Source organism: Aricia agestis, chromosome Z (assembly GCF_905147365.1).
Source record: "Aricia agestis chromosome Z, ilAriAges1.1, whole genome shotgun sequence".
In the NCBI taxonomy this organism is placed as follows: domain Eukaryota; kingdom Metazoa; phylum Arthropoda; class Insecta; order Lepidoptera; family Lycaenidae; genus Aricia; species Aricia agestis.
Window position 1 is genome coordinate 39,000,939 of NC_056428.1, and position 16,055 is coordinate 39,016,993.

The 16,055-nt window shown below is 37.7% G+C and overlaps 1 protein-coding gene across 9 annotated transcripts in view; it reads left to right on the plus strand.

The window, feature by feature from the left end:
- LOC121738514 (protein cycle) overlaps positions 1–16,055 on the plus strand; it is a 125,570-nt gene that overhangs the window by 96,637 nt on the left and 12,878 nt on the right. For 8 of the 9 annotated variants that reach the window (XM_042130630.1, XM_042130629.1, XM_042130621.1 and 5 more), the window contains 6 exons: positions 1,161–1,289; positions 12,118–12,189; positions 13,014–13,350; positions 13,435–13,552; positions 14,224–14,439; positions 14,554–14,773. In XM_042130630.1, coding sequence (XP_041986564.1) covers positions 1,161–1,289; positions 12,118–12,189; positions 13,014–13,350; positions 13,435–13,552; positions 14,224–14,439; positions 14,554–14,773 — 1,092 coding nt within the window. The remainder of the gene's footprint in view (positions 1–1,160; positions 1,290–12,117; positions 12,190–13,013; positions 13,351–13,434; positions 13,553–14,223; positions 14,440–14,553; positions 14,774–16,055) is intronic. The other variant, XM_042130622.1, reaches the window with a different exon arrangement.

Consider the following 16,055-nt stretch of genomic DNA (forward strand, 5'->3'; position numbering starts at 1 on the left):
AGCATATTTACACAAACTAGGTACTATTGTTTGTAAAAATGCACGTTGGCAACACGTGAGCTACTTGATACCATTAACATTACACAAATCGCAGTAACACCTCTAAAACACTGACTCCGCATATTTTCTTCCGATAGACAAAAACATGACACAAATCAGACAATACGTACGTTTATTCTTTAGTGGCGTCTATTTTTATTTGTTTTGCCGACGTTTTCAAGTTATATGCAGAGTTGCTGGGGTCGATGTTTTCTGTCTTTGCAAATTAATTCAATTTTACAACCGGAAGACGGAAGACGTGTCCAATCTTGTTTCACTAAAGTGTATAGAATCTACTTATTACTTTATAATTTGAGTGTTAAAAATGTGAGGGATAAAGGACGATATATATATATATATATACGCTTACATCGTGCCAAAAATAAAGTTATCTTTAAAGCTGTAGGTGTCAGTCCTCACCACGAGAATAATTGGAAAAAAGTGGTACTTATGCATAAATTCCTTCCGTAAAAATAGTTTGAAAAGTTTCTTGCACTTTCGCGTGTCTAGATGAACTTCGAATCTAGTTCTAAAAACTTCAGTCACTATAAGTTCCGCGAGTACACACTTTCGCATTTAAAATATTAGCATGGACATGTCTCGTGCAAAGCTAGTTCTTAAACTGAATAGGTCAATAGTTAATACGTTATATTATATGACTGCAATACATGTTGGACGAGCGTTGCCGAGTAACACCAGCGGGGCTAAAATGGTCACATTTAGCAATTCCTCTCAATAAATTCAGCAAATGAATTGTCAAAACTGTCAAACTGACACATGTCAAATCAGTACAAATTACTAGACATGAATTGCAAGCAGAGTTGCATTTTGCTATTTAAAAAAATGAATCATATTATGATTCAAATCATGATTCTCCAAAGCGACCATTTTAGCCCCGCTGGTATCACTCGGCAACGCTTGCGCGCTCTCGTCTAATGGTGGCCACAATATGTTGGTTCGCGCGCCTGTAAGACCCGCGTTAGTCTACGCTTGCCAAACATGAAGAAAAATAGCGCGTGCCTTGCGTCGACTTACCTAAGCTCGCGTTGGTCTACGCTCGACTAACATGTATTGCAGCCTGCAGGCAATAGACTAAAGAACTTAATATCTTTCGTTTGCAGCTCGGTGCCAGCGTACGAGCTGACAGTGGAGGCCGCGGGCGCAGTTGCGGTGGCTTGCGCCCAGGCCAACACCGCCTCGGCGCAGCACCATCAGCACCATGAACACAGGAAGAGAACGTCCTCCAGGTAGTGAGTATCTTACTTCTGATCAAGGTCGCACGTAATGAGGGTTGTTGAAATTCTATTGCCACCAGGTGCCGCGACGTAGCCGTCAGGTCTATATGTCTAGTTGTCATGTGTCACGATATAGCTGTCAAGTGTCACGATGATATAATGTATTTGACATGGTAGACCTGACGGCTATATCGCGGCTCCTGGTGGCAAATAGAATTTCAAAAACCCTCATTCGAATCGGACATTGATCTTTTACCAAAAGTTTTGCAAGCTCTTCTTTTCTATTCAAATTAGCAATCTCTTCTATTTTGTTTATCTCCAGTCAAAGGACGTAGTAAACTGTGAAAGAGCAACAGTCTTCGTCTTATCTAAACCCATGAGAAAGACGCACTTTCAAGTATAACGTTTTATGGCACATTTTAATAGTTTATCAATGATCATTCAAGCAGCACTTTTTCTTTCCGTGAACCAGAGTATTAGAAAAAGTAACGGCAACTCAATGTACATATTTCATTCATAGTACATTCGTCATTCATACAAAAACTATGAAATACTATCAATTTGTGAGTAAAACCAAGAGGTATAATCCCACTTCTGACAGATGCTTAATAGCTAGGCCAATTTTTCGCCAATGGTTGGGGGATATTGGGACAAAATATAGTTTGTGAGCAAATACTTCTGCTTCACCCTTGTCACTTGTGTGTCCAAGTGCAAAACACTTGAAGTAGCTATAAGGATCTTCCCTAATAGACCTGGATCCCAGAAGGATAAGACATAACTTACTATCTGATGGATGAAACCATAGGTTATTAGTAGTGCCTCGTGTACTTAGAATACCTGCGAATTTGTGTAGCTCTAAGTGTGACACCTGGTCAGGTACCAGGAACCAAAGTGGACTGAAAATGAGTCTTACTTTACTTATTTTCAAATGGCTAATATTTATATATAATTTGTAGATTATTGTTCTGAACTAGTATCATGTAGTGTAAGACACTTTTCTATGACCAAAACTATTGCCAGACGTTTTAAAAATAACTTTGTTGCTATTTTTTTTTTCAAGGGCACTATTTTTATTTTATAAATTAATATAACACCTTAGAAAACAATACGATATTGCAAGAATTTATTTTCTACTAGCTGTTGCCCGCGACTTTGTCCGTGTCAGCATACTGCATAGTATAATAATTAATAACAAAGATGGTCAATTTTCCCTGTTTCCTTACCCAAAGGGTAAAAACGGGACCCGATAACAAAGATATTTCAGCCTGTCCGTCTGTCTGTCTGTCTGTCCATGGGCGTACAGTACCCTGGATCATGTTGACGTCCCTACTAAGTATATTATCTAGTACTTTCATCTATAAAAATTAAAAATAATAAAACGAATTTTTGCCATTTCTTTGCAATACAATATTTTTACAACTAAAAATCATTAATTTTTTATTCTTTATAAACACCTAGCTTATAAAAAATCTGATTTGCATTAGATTGCTTGTTTTGTATTGCGGTTGGGCCGGTCTCTCATAGTAAACAAGCAATGGAACCGCAAAAAATGGAAAGGGCGTAAGTGACAAAATGGTTTTTGTCGCGTAATTTAAAAACCATGAATACATTTCATATAAGCTATGGGCAAGCATATACTTGAACCAATATAATATGTAAAACTCTCACTCTCCTCTGTTGACAAAATAGGAATCCCTTTTTTTACAGAGGTCTTTTTGATTGATTATTCTGTGTTATAAAAGTTGACCAATCGTGTTATGCTATGTGTAATTCAAAGACAAAGACATGATGAATACTGACAATGAACTTTAATTTCTTAGCTTTAGTCATTGCTGAGAAAAATCGATATCGCTACAGCCTCCATCCAAATTATCAAGGTGTCGCCTTAAGCTAGAAACAAATTATCGGACGCATCCATGAGTCGCGATTCGCGGCTAACGGATGCGGCTTAACAACATTGTTAAGCCGCATCCGTCAGCCGGACGTTCGCAGATGCAAAAACATCCAGTCAGATTCTGTTCGGAAGTCCGAACGCTCAAGGTCGTGTCCGCGACTTATGTTAGACAGTGTGTACACTGCACAGTTTAGTGTATTTAATATTTTGTACTTACTAGGCTACTAGGTACTAGGTAGGCACTTGACTAGGTACATGACCAAAAATACTCAATTGTATCTATACTTTAATAATATTCACTACACGTTAGAAAGGGGAGGTACAGTCTGGATATGGACAGACAGACAGACGGACAGGCTGAAATATATTTGATATCGGGTCCCGTTTTTACCCTTTGGGTAAGGAAACAGGGAAAATTGACCATCTTTGTTATTAATTATTATACTATGCAGTATGCTGATACGGACAAAGTCGCGGGCAACAGCTAGTAGAAAATAAATTCTTGCAATATCGTATTGTTTTCTAAGGTGTTATATTAATTTATAAAATAAAAATAATGCCTTTGAAAAAAAAAATTGCAACAAAGTTATTTTTAAAACGTCTGGCAATAGTTTTGGTCATAGAAAAGTGTCTTACACTACATGATACTAGTTCAGAACAATAATCTACAAATTATATATAAATATATGCCATTTGAAAATAAGTAAAGTAAGACTCATTTTTAGTCCACTTTGGTTCCTGGTACCTGACCAGTTGTCACACTTAGAGCTACACAAATTCGCAGGTATTCTAAGTACACGAGGCACTACTAATAACCTATGGTTTCATCCATCAGAGAGTAAGTTATGTCTTATCCTTCTGGGATCCAGGTCTATAAGTTGTCATCTCTACTTTCAATTTTGCACATGTCTCTGTTTCACGTTTGATTCAAAACTAATCCAAAGTATATCAATTCGAAATGTATGTTTATGGGGGTATTAATAATTATTATATAATATTATGTTTGAAAACAACTTACCCTTATTGTTATGAATTAATCAAGTTGAAATGACGTTGCATCCATATAAACTCCATGGACTTTAGCTACTGTTAAGATGAAAGTTTTTCCAATGAAAGCACCTTCTGTGGCAGTTTAATAGTTGCCTGGTTACGCTGACCCCTTGTTAAGGGTTACACCTGCGACTTATACGATTTTACAATGGTTATAACAACCCTTTTTTGTAAAAGCCAGTATTTTTAGGGCTACGTACTTAAGGAATCCTTATAAAAATAAGTTTCTGTGTGAATTTGATTGAACTTAAAAGCAGTTTACACAATGTTCTTCGAAAAAAATGATAAAGACACTTATGCAGCACTTCCTTCTAATTTAAAATGTTTAGAAACAATATTCGATTTTGTGAAATTAAAATTAAGTACACTAATATTTACAATTTTATTTAAAAAAGTAAGTGAAAACTTGTGACAAAAATGATATCTGAGCAATCAACAAGTTAATTGGAAACTGAAGCCAACTTTAATATTGTTTATTGCTAGTGCACATCTCAAAGGGTTTGAGCTACAAATTAACAGTTCAAGTTTAATCAAAGTTCGCACCCAAAATCGTAAGAGGCATTCTGTTAAGTAAACAAGCAATTATAAGATTTCACTCATGTCGCATAACATGTCGCTACATTTATCTGCAGCTGTTCTCCGTATTCATTTATTTTGAGCGAAATTTAAACAAAATGTTTTCTCAACCAAGTTATTGTCCAATTATGTTTCTTCATTTCTAAGATAATGCGTAAAATTTCAATTTGTAGCATTATAGTCCACGCTGACCTTTGTTTACACTAATTATTATATTAAAGTATTTAACTTTTTAAATATACTATTGATTATTATCAAATAGCTGAATTCTAGACGACCTCTGTGGCTCAGTGGTGAGCGCGTTGGTAGCTCATGCCGGGGGTCGCGGGTTCGAATCCCGCCGACGGAACAAAAAGTTTTCAATGTTCCCGGGTCTGGATGTGTACCTATTAAATATGTGTATGATATAATAAAAATCTTAAATATATGTATGGTATAAAAGTATTAAATATATTTCCGTTGTCTGGTACCTGTAACACAAGTCCTTTAGGTACTTAGCACGGGGCCAGACTGACGTGGTGTGAAGCGTCCATAGATATTATTATTATTATTATTATTATTATTATTATTATTATTCTGTCCGTAGCGGTCATTGACTCCCTGTCAAAATACTTCTCAAATTTCATATTTTTCTATAATTATAATTATAGAAAAATATGAAATAAATACCACAGTATAGCAATAAGACATAATTATGTGATTATACAAACAGTGACTGACAATAAAGTGACAAATGTTTCTAGTCTAAGGGCGATATTAGCAGCGTTTTACCCTGAAATAAAACGCTTATTAAATACTTACCTTATTTGAAGCATAATAATTGAGATAGGCACTTCCGTTTCCGCAGATTTTACCTCCTTTTCTTTCCTGAATGTTGGTAGCTCTGTCAACCTTGGCGCCATCATCGAGCAGGTAGAGGGAGAATTCCCGCTCGACTATGATCATTGAGTCGAAATTACACCAGGCAGAAATAAAGTTATGCTTCAAATAAGGTAAGTATTTAATAAGCGTTTTATTTCAGGGTAAAACGCTGCTATTAAACACTTGACCGTTATTTGAAGCATAATAATTGAGACGTGTTTGTTATCGCCTGGTGATGATGTACGCCAATGTGACAAAATAAAAGTAAGACGCCAATGTGAAAAGAAAATATAACAATATAAAATAAAAATAGTAATTCCTTGTGGGAATGCTTCTAAAACTTTATAAATGAATATATAGGTGATATAAGAGTGATGGAATAGAAAATCCAGTGTTCAAACACTTTTTTACACAATTATTACACCAAAAACTGATTTTCAATAACGGCCCAAAAGTATTTCATGAATGGATACATTGTCTATCCAACTTTCAGCCATAGCTGAGCGGACGTTACCTGGTGGTGCAGTTGTCTCAGACAAGTTAGTTTTGATACCGCCAGCTAAAGGCGGCAGATGGTTTTCCTCGCAAACTCGTAAATAAATTGCACATTTAGCTTCGCTAATCGCTACGCCTGCGATGAAAAAAGTGATTACAGCATTTAAGCCAGTAAACAGCAAGGTTGCTTATTACTACGATTGCTTAAAATCTTCCAGCTAGATTGCCTAGAATCAGAACTGTTCGTTTTAGTTATGACTAAATAAATTAATCACATTAAGAATTTTAAACCACTATTCTTACAGTGTGTAAGATCATGTACACGTCTGCCCGACGAAAACAAAAGCAAAATAACTGTATGTCTAGAAAATACAAATAAATTACTTGCGTCAACTGGCGTCAACAGTATAAGACTTCAATAAGTTTTTAATTTATGTTGTACAAGCTTTTTCAATGCAATAGATTTTAACATGTTTTACCAAACCGTAAGAACTTAAAGGGCCAGAAATCTCTGTATCAGACATGGAAGATATCTACTTATGTAAGAAAATAGTTTTATAAGAGAGCTTAATCTATTAAAAATAGATAAGCTAAGAATTTTGCAAGGACTGTGGCCGTCGGCTTGTGAGCATCATAGCATCACATCTGTGAAACTTACACCAGGATAACCATCTAAACCAGGCAACTTTATAAGTTTTGAGAGTAGAAGGTCGCCATGATAATAACAATAATTTTAAATGGTTATCATCTCAGCCTCACAAATTTTTTCAATTTTACGACCACCCCCCCATTTCTATACTTCCAGGGTCATTTCCTGATCTTTGGAAGAGGGACCGCTGAAATGTCGATTGTGTATTTCTCCAGATCGCGAATCGTATACGGTGCTGCTATTGCACTCGACTTGAGATCTGCCCGCCAAAATACTCGTTCCCAGCGTGGAACCACTAGGAGATAAATTCTTTGAGCCTGATTAAGGTGAGCCAGGACTTTGGGTATTAATTAAACACTTAGGCTAGGGGGTACTCCTGAGAAAAGGCATCGTGATATAAACCTGCTTGATCGGTCAAGTCGAGAGTTACATAATTAGTCACTACATGAGCTTCGACGGAAGCAAATAGATCGGTCACACAAGTAAGCCGCATTTTCTGATCTTCTCCGTGCAAGAAGTTAACAGATTTGGGAATGATCCAATAACTCAAAAAATCTGAATGGTTATGTCCATCAGGGCATCTGACCTGGTGCGACCTTCGTCCCAAATATAGGTTATAGCTGTTCGATTGTCGCTCTACCAAAGAACTGTCGAGCGAGTGAGAGTCTGGTGCTGACTACTGACCTCGGAGAAGCAGAGCGCTAGAAGCTCTTTCTGATTGTAATGCATAAAATTTTCTTATGCTGACCATGTCCCCGTTAAGGAAAGGTGGTCGAGTTGAGCACCCCAAGCTAGGTCCGACGCATCTGTTGCCAAGCAGTGCGATGGTGGGCCCCAATGAATGGAAGTTGATAGATGATGACTTTGCAACCACCACCGAAGATCGTCGCTTGTCTCGGTAGAGAGCAGCGATCCGGAAATGCGGACTTATCCAAGTCTATGAGAAGAGACAAGAGAGCTCGGTAATGTAGCCTTCGGTACTATGAAACTGGCGAAGTTCAGGAGACTGAGGATGCTCTGCAAGGTCTTTAGATCTACCAGACTCTTTGTCAGGACTCAGGACTGGTAAAATCTTTTGATGAATTTTAGACATTTTCTCGCCTGGAAGTAGCTTTTCGTTTTGAAACGTGTTCCAACGAACACCTAGAAATACCAGGTCTTGTTGAGGCGTAAGTAAAGCCTTTGAAGCAAAATGTGGACATGCTTCTGTAGGATGATTTTGTTTTAATAAGCAATAAGATAATAATAATAATAGCTCCCACACCGGTTTCGGTGACGGTGGCCGGTTTAATTGAAACCAGGCCAGCTACGCAGGAGTAATTTATAATGTCCAAGTGTGTGCGCAGTACACAAGAGCACTCTCTATTCCTTTACTCTCATAACCCAGTGGGACGGACGACCGACACGACTAGCGAGAGATCAGACGCAGGACCAACTTTTTACATGCCCATCCGACGCATGGATCATCTTACTTGTCAGACAATCAGGTGATCAGCCTGCATTGTCCTAACCAAACTTGGAAATAACATGTTTCCAACGCGGGAATCGAACTCACGACCTCCGAGTCAAGAGCCGCGCTCTATACCACTAGACCACGGAGGCGTTCAAGCAATAATTCAAGCAATAAGATAATCGTCCTAATAAACGATGATACGCAGAACTTGCTCTCTGAGGGTTTGTTTAACCCAATTGGTCAGGGAAGCAGGTGACCGGACAATAAGCAAGTAATTTCCAGCAACTGTCCCTTGTATACAGACGTAGGAGCCGTCAGTGCGATGGAGCGACTGCCAGGTAAAATAAGCTTGGGACAGGTATATTTTGCAAAGCCAATCGTCGGGTTGCAAAACGAAACTGGCATTAGTTGAACATTTATGAGCCCGAATGGCTGAGTCAAAACATAATCGAATAGAGTGGAAAGATTGAAAATAGGACGGCAGGACCCGTCGACCTTAGGGACCAGAAACATTGTCGAAATAAAACTTGGCAAGGGGCTGGCAACTTCTAATACACCCTGGAATATCATTTGTCGAATTTGGAGATACATATCTTCAGACTCTGTGGTAGAAAAATGATTTTGGTTTAATTTTGGAATGAACCGAGGTGGTTTCTCCATGAATGGTATGCGGTACCCTTTTAGAATCTTTATAATAATAACCTGGAGCATCTAGGCGCTGCCAACGAGAAACGGCGGTAAATCTTCAAAGTTTGACCCGCTCTGAATTTTTGATTGTCAGTACTTACGTTTTTTTGGCATTTCCGAGATCCCCGAAATTCCCGAGATCCGAAAGAGAAGCGGCATATTCACGGGTACTTTTGCCGTGGAAGTTCCCTCAGTTGTCCAATCGAGCTCCTCTCGAGTGAAAGGAACTTCGTGCATTGCCAGACATTGACCGTGGTTCAAAATTTATTGTTTGTCCCTGCGGGGGACGATTGTAAGAACAGCCTTGCGCAGACTGGTGAGCATGGGAAATGTGCGAGCTAGCACAACATCCATGAGACATACCCTGCGCGGATATATAACTCTTAGCCTGCCCCTGCGGGGGGCGGCGAGTCAATCTGTTGCTCTAGAACCCGCTTGCGCAGCGGCAGCAACATTATTCTGACTTTTCGCAACAAAGGTTTTGTGAGCTCCCTCAGTCTTTTCGAGTAGTGACACCAGCAACTCGGAATTAACTTAGATAAAATTATTGCCAGAACTGGGTCATGAACGAAATTCATAATTGCATTGCGTCTCATTTGAAAACCTCAGATCTCAAAGCCCAGCTCAGACCACAAATTAATTGAAGTAACTCTGACGTTGTGATAGAAATCCTTAACGGTTTCATTTAACCTTCAGGGGTCAAGCATGAAGCGTGTGACCATTGTAACAATTTCTTAAGAGCAGATTTCAATGGCGGAGCATTAGCTGCATAAGTACGCAATATAATAAATGCCGCGTATGATTTGTGCACGTGATTTTTTTTTTTTTTTTTTGAAAATCTAAATATTTAAGCTCATCATTGACCTCTAAATCAACAAAACTAGTATATGATTATAAAATTCTTGAACTTCAGAATAACGAACTTCTGACCATTCGTTATTATGTTGAATATTTATTTAATATAGCCAAAACCCACAAAAGAGAAGTTTTCGTAACGGACGTTTCTTTAAGTTTTGTTTCAATTTCAATAACAAGATTCGGTTATAAAGAATTGCTAACGCTCGTTTCATTTTCATTTGATTTGCTATACAATTCCCGACTGACATTATCGTCGATGCAATTGCATGACCTTGAAAAATAGATCGGTTTTCGTAAAAATAATTAACCTTTTTGTTAAGTTCATTAACCTCTTGAGTTAATTTAGCTAAAGGGTGGTTATAGCGCTGTCTGTATTTGCTCCCCCCCTTTTTGTGGCGGCGGCGCCTCGATTTACGTTTGAAGTAGAAGTCGATGACGAGCTCGAATCATTTGTTCAACTACTACTACTAGATGACCTTGCACGAGAACAAGGCCTTTTTTATTAACCACATTAGTGGGTAGTTTCAAATCTAACGTTAGCTGGTGTCACTACCGAATCATGAACAAATTCACATTCGTTATTCATTATTAATAGCTACCTTAACCTAGGAAAGAACACAAACACAAGAACTTAACTAGATAATTAATATTTAAAAATTTAAATGAAGTATTTAAATTTATATTCGTTATTAAAGTAACGATACGAACGATAAAATCGTTATTAATATGAAATGTTAATTTTTTTCTAAAGAAAAAATGTATAAAAATATAACTTACGTGAATTACCAAAACCTTGAAAAACGGTAAAAACAACACTGAAATTATTTCACTTTATACTTAAATTATATAACTGGGAGTTATATAATAAGGAGGTGTAATACGTAATGACTTCTGAGCACGACTGTGCGGTGCGGAAAACAAAACGCCAATGGTCATAGTCGAGCGGGAATTCTCCCTCTACCTGCTCGATGATGGCGCCAAGGTTGACAGAGCTACCAACATTCAGGAAAGAAAAGGAGGTAAAATCTGCGGAAACGGAAGTGCCTATCTCAATTATTATGCTTCAAATAACGGTCAAGTGTTTAATATGGTATTTTGCACACTCGATGTGAGCTCAGTATGAATTATATCACTTAAAAGTTCAAACTCATAAATAGTTGCAGAATAATAATAATAATAATAAACCAATGGCCACAAGCCCGCAACTTTAGTAGAACCCTGTAAAGGAGAATAAAAAACAAAATAATAATAATAGCTCCCACACCGGTTTCGGTGACGGTGGTTTCATTGAAACCCAGTGCCCAAGTGTGTGCGCAGTACACAAGAGCACTCTCTATTCCTTTTACTCTCATAACCCAGTGGGACGGACGACCGACACGACTGGCGAGAGATCAGGCGCAGGACCCACTTTTTACATGCCCATCCGACGCATGGATCATCTTACTTGTCAGACAATCAGGTGATCAGCCTGCATAGTCCTAACCAAACTTGGAAATAACATGTTTCCAACGCCGGAATCGAACCCACGACCTCCGAGTCAAGAGCCGCGCTGTATACAGTGGTATACAGCGCGTATAGTATACAGACCACGGAGGCGTTAGTTGCAGAATAATATCATGCTAAGACAGGGGTTCCCAAACTGTGCGCCCGCCATGGAAAGGCAAGAAGTGCGCCGTGACTCGACCTCCATTATAATATCCGAAATCGCAAATACATAATATTTAAATAAAATAAAATTATAATATTATTTACGTAAAGCAGGTAAATGATTAAATATTTGTTTACTCGTATTACTATTTACCTACTATATTATGGTATTTATTTATGTATCTTTTTCTAATAATTATTTTGACTGAGTCTGTTCTCATTTTTTTTTACCTAGCAAAAAAGTAGTGTTTATGTAACACTACTTTTTTGCTAGGTAAAAAAAAATGAGAACAGTTACGCTTAACGACCGAAAACGCTCAGTGAGCGAAAAAATGGCTCACAAAGTGTTGTGGTAATAGTGAAACGGCCACGACGCGTTCTGGTAATCACAGAAATACCACATAGCGAAATTCGTGTTGTGGCTGACGTGCTATTCGACAGACCAGTTACGCAGGAGTAATTTGATAGCGTCCAAGTGTGTGCGCAATACACAAGAGCACTCTGGTTTCAATGTAACCAGGCCAGTTACGCAGGAGTAATTTTTATAGTGCCCAAGTGTGTGCGCAATACACAACAGGTTTCAATGAAACCAAGCCAGTTACGCAGGAGTTATTTTATAGTGCCCAAAATTTGAGAGAATTTAACCAGAATAATGTAACATTTATAATTACAGTAAATCAGGCAGCGTTTACGATGACGATACCACCGAGGATTCCTCTTCGAGCCGCACTGTGTCTGATAAGAAGTGAGTACGTATAATCATATGGTAGCTCCAATACCATTTGCATTGAATTTAAAATTGAGTGGACTGTATTTTGGAAATAGAAAGGAGGGAAAAAGCAGTTAACTAACCTCATAGTCTGTCAAGAAAGTGAAGAAATTAAAAAGTGGCACCATCATAGTATCATCCTTTTCAAATAAATCTAAGAAAAAAGTGATGACACTACGATGTTGCCACTTCTAATTTCTTCACTTTCTTGACGGACTATCAGTTTCGATTCTGTAGACCGCTTCGATTGCTTAACACAGATTTTTCACTTTGGCTGTTATAATAGGATGGGTGGGAATGTGTCATAGTCTCGATGCGTGAACAAGGATTTTTTTTATTTCACTACCTTCAATTATGAAAAATCAATATATATATATATATATATATATATATATATATATATATATATATATATATATAACTCAAAGGTGACTGACTGACATGGTGATCAATCAACGCACAGCTCAAACCACTAGACGGATCAGGCTGAAATTTTGCATGCAAGTAGATGTTATGAGTTCATCCGCTAAGAAAGGATATTGATAAATTCCAACCCCGAGGGGATTAAAGTTTGTATATAATAATACTTCTAAACACGAGCAAAGCCGCGGGCAAAAGCTCGTTATTAATAAATTCGGGTTCATTCATCTATAATGAATAATGATGTCGATCGAATCTTATCAAAAGTAAAATAATTCTTCACGACGGAAGTCGGAACGATATTGTAGTCCTTACAAATTTGAAAAAGCTAGTCGATTGGGAAAAGCAAAAGCTTTGTCACAATGCAAAAATATTTTCAGGCAAAACCACAGCGAGATTGAAAAGAGAAGGCGCGATAAAATGAACACGTACATATCGGAACTGAGCGCGATGATACCAATGTGCGGGGCGATGTCCCGAAAGCTGGACAAATTGACAGTTCTCCGCATGGCTGTACAACACCTTAGGTCCGTCCGAGGAGCCCTATCCGCCGGGCCGCTAACGGCCAGACCTATACCAGCCTTCATATCTGAGACGGAGCTAAACTCGCTGGTTCTACATGCGGCCAAAGATTGCTTCTTGATGGTTGTTGGATGCGACCGAGGCAGGTTGATATACGTTTCCGCGTCTGTCACTCAAATGCTGTATTATGAACAGGTATATTGACTTACCAACTGTTTTTAAATTATCCGAAAATACAAATATTTAGATAGGAAACTAATAAATAAAAATTTATTTCAGACAGAACTTCTCGGTCAGAGTTTATTTGATATCCTCCATCCAAAGGACGTAGCAAAGGTGAAAGAGCAACTGTCTTCCTCTGATCTAAGTCCACGAGAGAGACTCATTGACGCAAAAAGTAAGTGTCACTAATTTTATTTTACATCTTTTGTTACTTTTTAGGGTTCCGTAGTCAACAAAGAACCCTTATAGTTTCGATCTATCCATCCGTCTGTCCGTCTATCTGTCTGTCCGCGGTTTTGCTCAGAGACTATAGGACCTACAAAGATGTAATTTGGCATGAATGCACATATTAATGATGCAGACAAAATGGTACATAGAATCATTAAAAATATTGTTTTGCGTGTTTTTTTTTTTGCGTATTCAAAGTATTCAAAGATCATTTTCCGATTTATGGATCCATTTGTGAAATATGAAGTTTTAAAGTGGAAAAAAATTGTTAGAGGCCAGTGTCTCCCCTTTCTACCAGCTAAACGGTTGCTTCTTGATATGTGAAAAAAACCACGGAAGTAGGAAATATGCTGAATTTAAAAGAAAAACTTCACGGCTAAGATGACTTGATATGTTATTGAGTAATAGTCGAACAAAAAAAAATGTATTCGTAGAAATACAAAGAAACGTTGAACGTAACTGAGATGATGTTGTTAGATGTGTAAAACACGTTATAAATATGCATTCATTGACCATACAAAAACTATAGTGGCACTAAGGAACCCTATATTGCGCTTGGCCCGACACGCACTTGACCGATTTTTATTTCTTTGTCTATAATAGTCATAATTTTTTCAGCAATGTTACCTGTGAAAGCAGATGTTATAGCTGGAGCTTCTAGATTCTGTCCTGGCGCGCGCCGCTCCTTCTTCTGCCGAATCAAATGTAAACCGAACGCCTTTGCTTCTGTCGCTAGTAGCGCACAGTCGAACGTTAAAGATGAATCCGAGCCTACAGCAAAACTACGGAAGAAACAGGGGCCCGAGAAAAAATATTGCGTTGTCCAGTGTACTGGTAAGAAAAATTGGGATTCTCGTCTTTTTCTTTTTTTTTTAGAACGTGATATTTATCTTTCCCTTCTATCTTTCTCCTAAGTGTTGCTCCAAGTGACTATAGTTTTATCAACAGGATACCTCAAATCGTGGGCTCCAGTAGAGCTTTCGGAAGCAGGTGGAATAGACCCTGGGCCTGACGATGGCGACGCTAACAATCTCTCCTGTCTAGTGGCCGTCGGTCGCGCACTAAACGACCTGACACCGACCCAACTCACCACAACATCCCCAACCACTAACACCAACAATTTCGTACCACAACAGAATGATGGCAAATATGCATACAATATGGAAAAGTAAGTTTAATTTAACATCCTAATTAACGTTCAAGGTTTGCCTATAGTGGCGCGCCTGGTAAAAATTATACAAACTACGGACTTCCGTTACAGTGGATAAAAAAATTTAATGTTTAGCTAATATAATAACATAAATATAAAAAAGTTTACATATTAATTATTGCTTTTGATTTTTTAATGAAAAAAATCGGCCAAGTACGAGTCGAACTCGCGCAAGAAGGGTTCTGTACCGTAATAGTGCAAAAGTAGTCAAAATTTATGTTTTTTGTATCTAAAATTAACTAATTTTTGTACATCTTAAAACTAATCTTATATCTTAAAGCTCGGTCAAATAGCTAGTTAATTATTTAAGTTCACATATACTTAATTGAGTATTTTGTGAAAATTTCAAGTACTATCTGTTGTCATTTTTTATATCGAGCAGAGAAGGGCAAAAAAATCACGTTTTTTTTTGTATGGAAGGACGAAATATTAATTTTATTTTGTTTTTAGTATTTGGGCGATTCCATTATCGCGGGTGCAACAGTTTGACACACTTAAAGCTTCCTACAGGCAAAATGAAGCAGAATACATAATATCTATATATTAATACGTGAGAGAAAAACTTTGTAACCCTTTTTACGAAAAATAGGGAAACGTAGGTGCATGAAATTTCGCACAGTTATAGTTTATATGGTGAAGGCAGCGACCACATAGCCTCGAAGGAGTGCATCGAGCTAATATTATTTTAAAATTATGCTTTTATTATATTTATTTTTAACAAATAAAACGTTACACACACTACGACACTACTACTAGGAAAATGACAGATTTTTGAGTGACAAGCCTACACTTACGAATTATACTCTTTTATTTATGGTTGAAGTCTGTTGATCAACAACAAGTTAACAAATTGAAACTGGATTATTGTTTTTTTTTATTTAATTTTAGATACTATCAGACAATGCTTAAACGGCCAGTCTGAGATCAGCTGAGCCCCAGAGACAAGAATTGAAAAAAACTATGATGAAGTCAATATTTTTTACAAAATATAGGTAGTAGTCCTAATGTCGTTGCAAGTAAGGTCGAATTTCGACCATTGGGCGATCTCTAGTTATTATAAAACAAATTCGCTTTTTTCCCTCATATCCCTTTGTTCCCTTTAATCTTTAAAACTACGCAACGGATTTTGATGATTCTTTCAGTGTTAGATAGCCCATTTATTGAGGAAGGCTATATTTTATTAGGTTAAGGCCCACTTGCGCCAGACTGGGTTAACACGCTTAACTCTGAGTTAAATTAT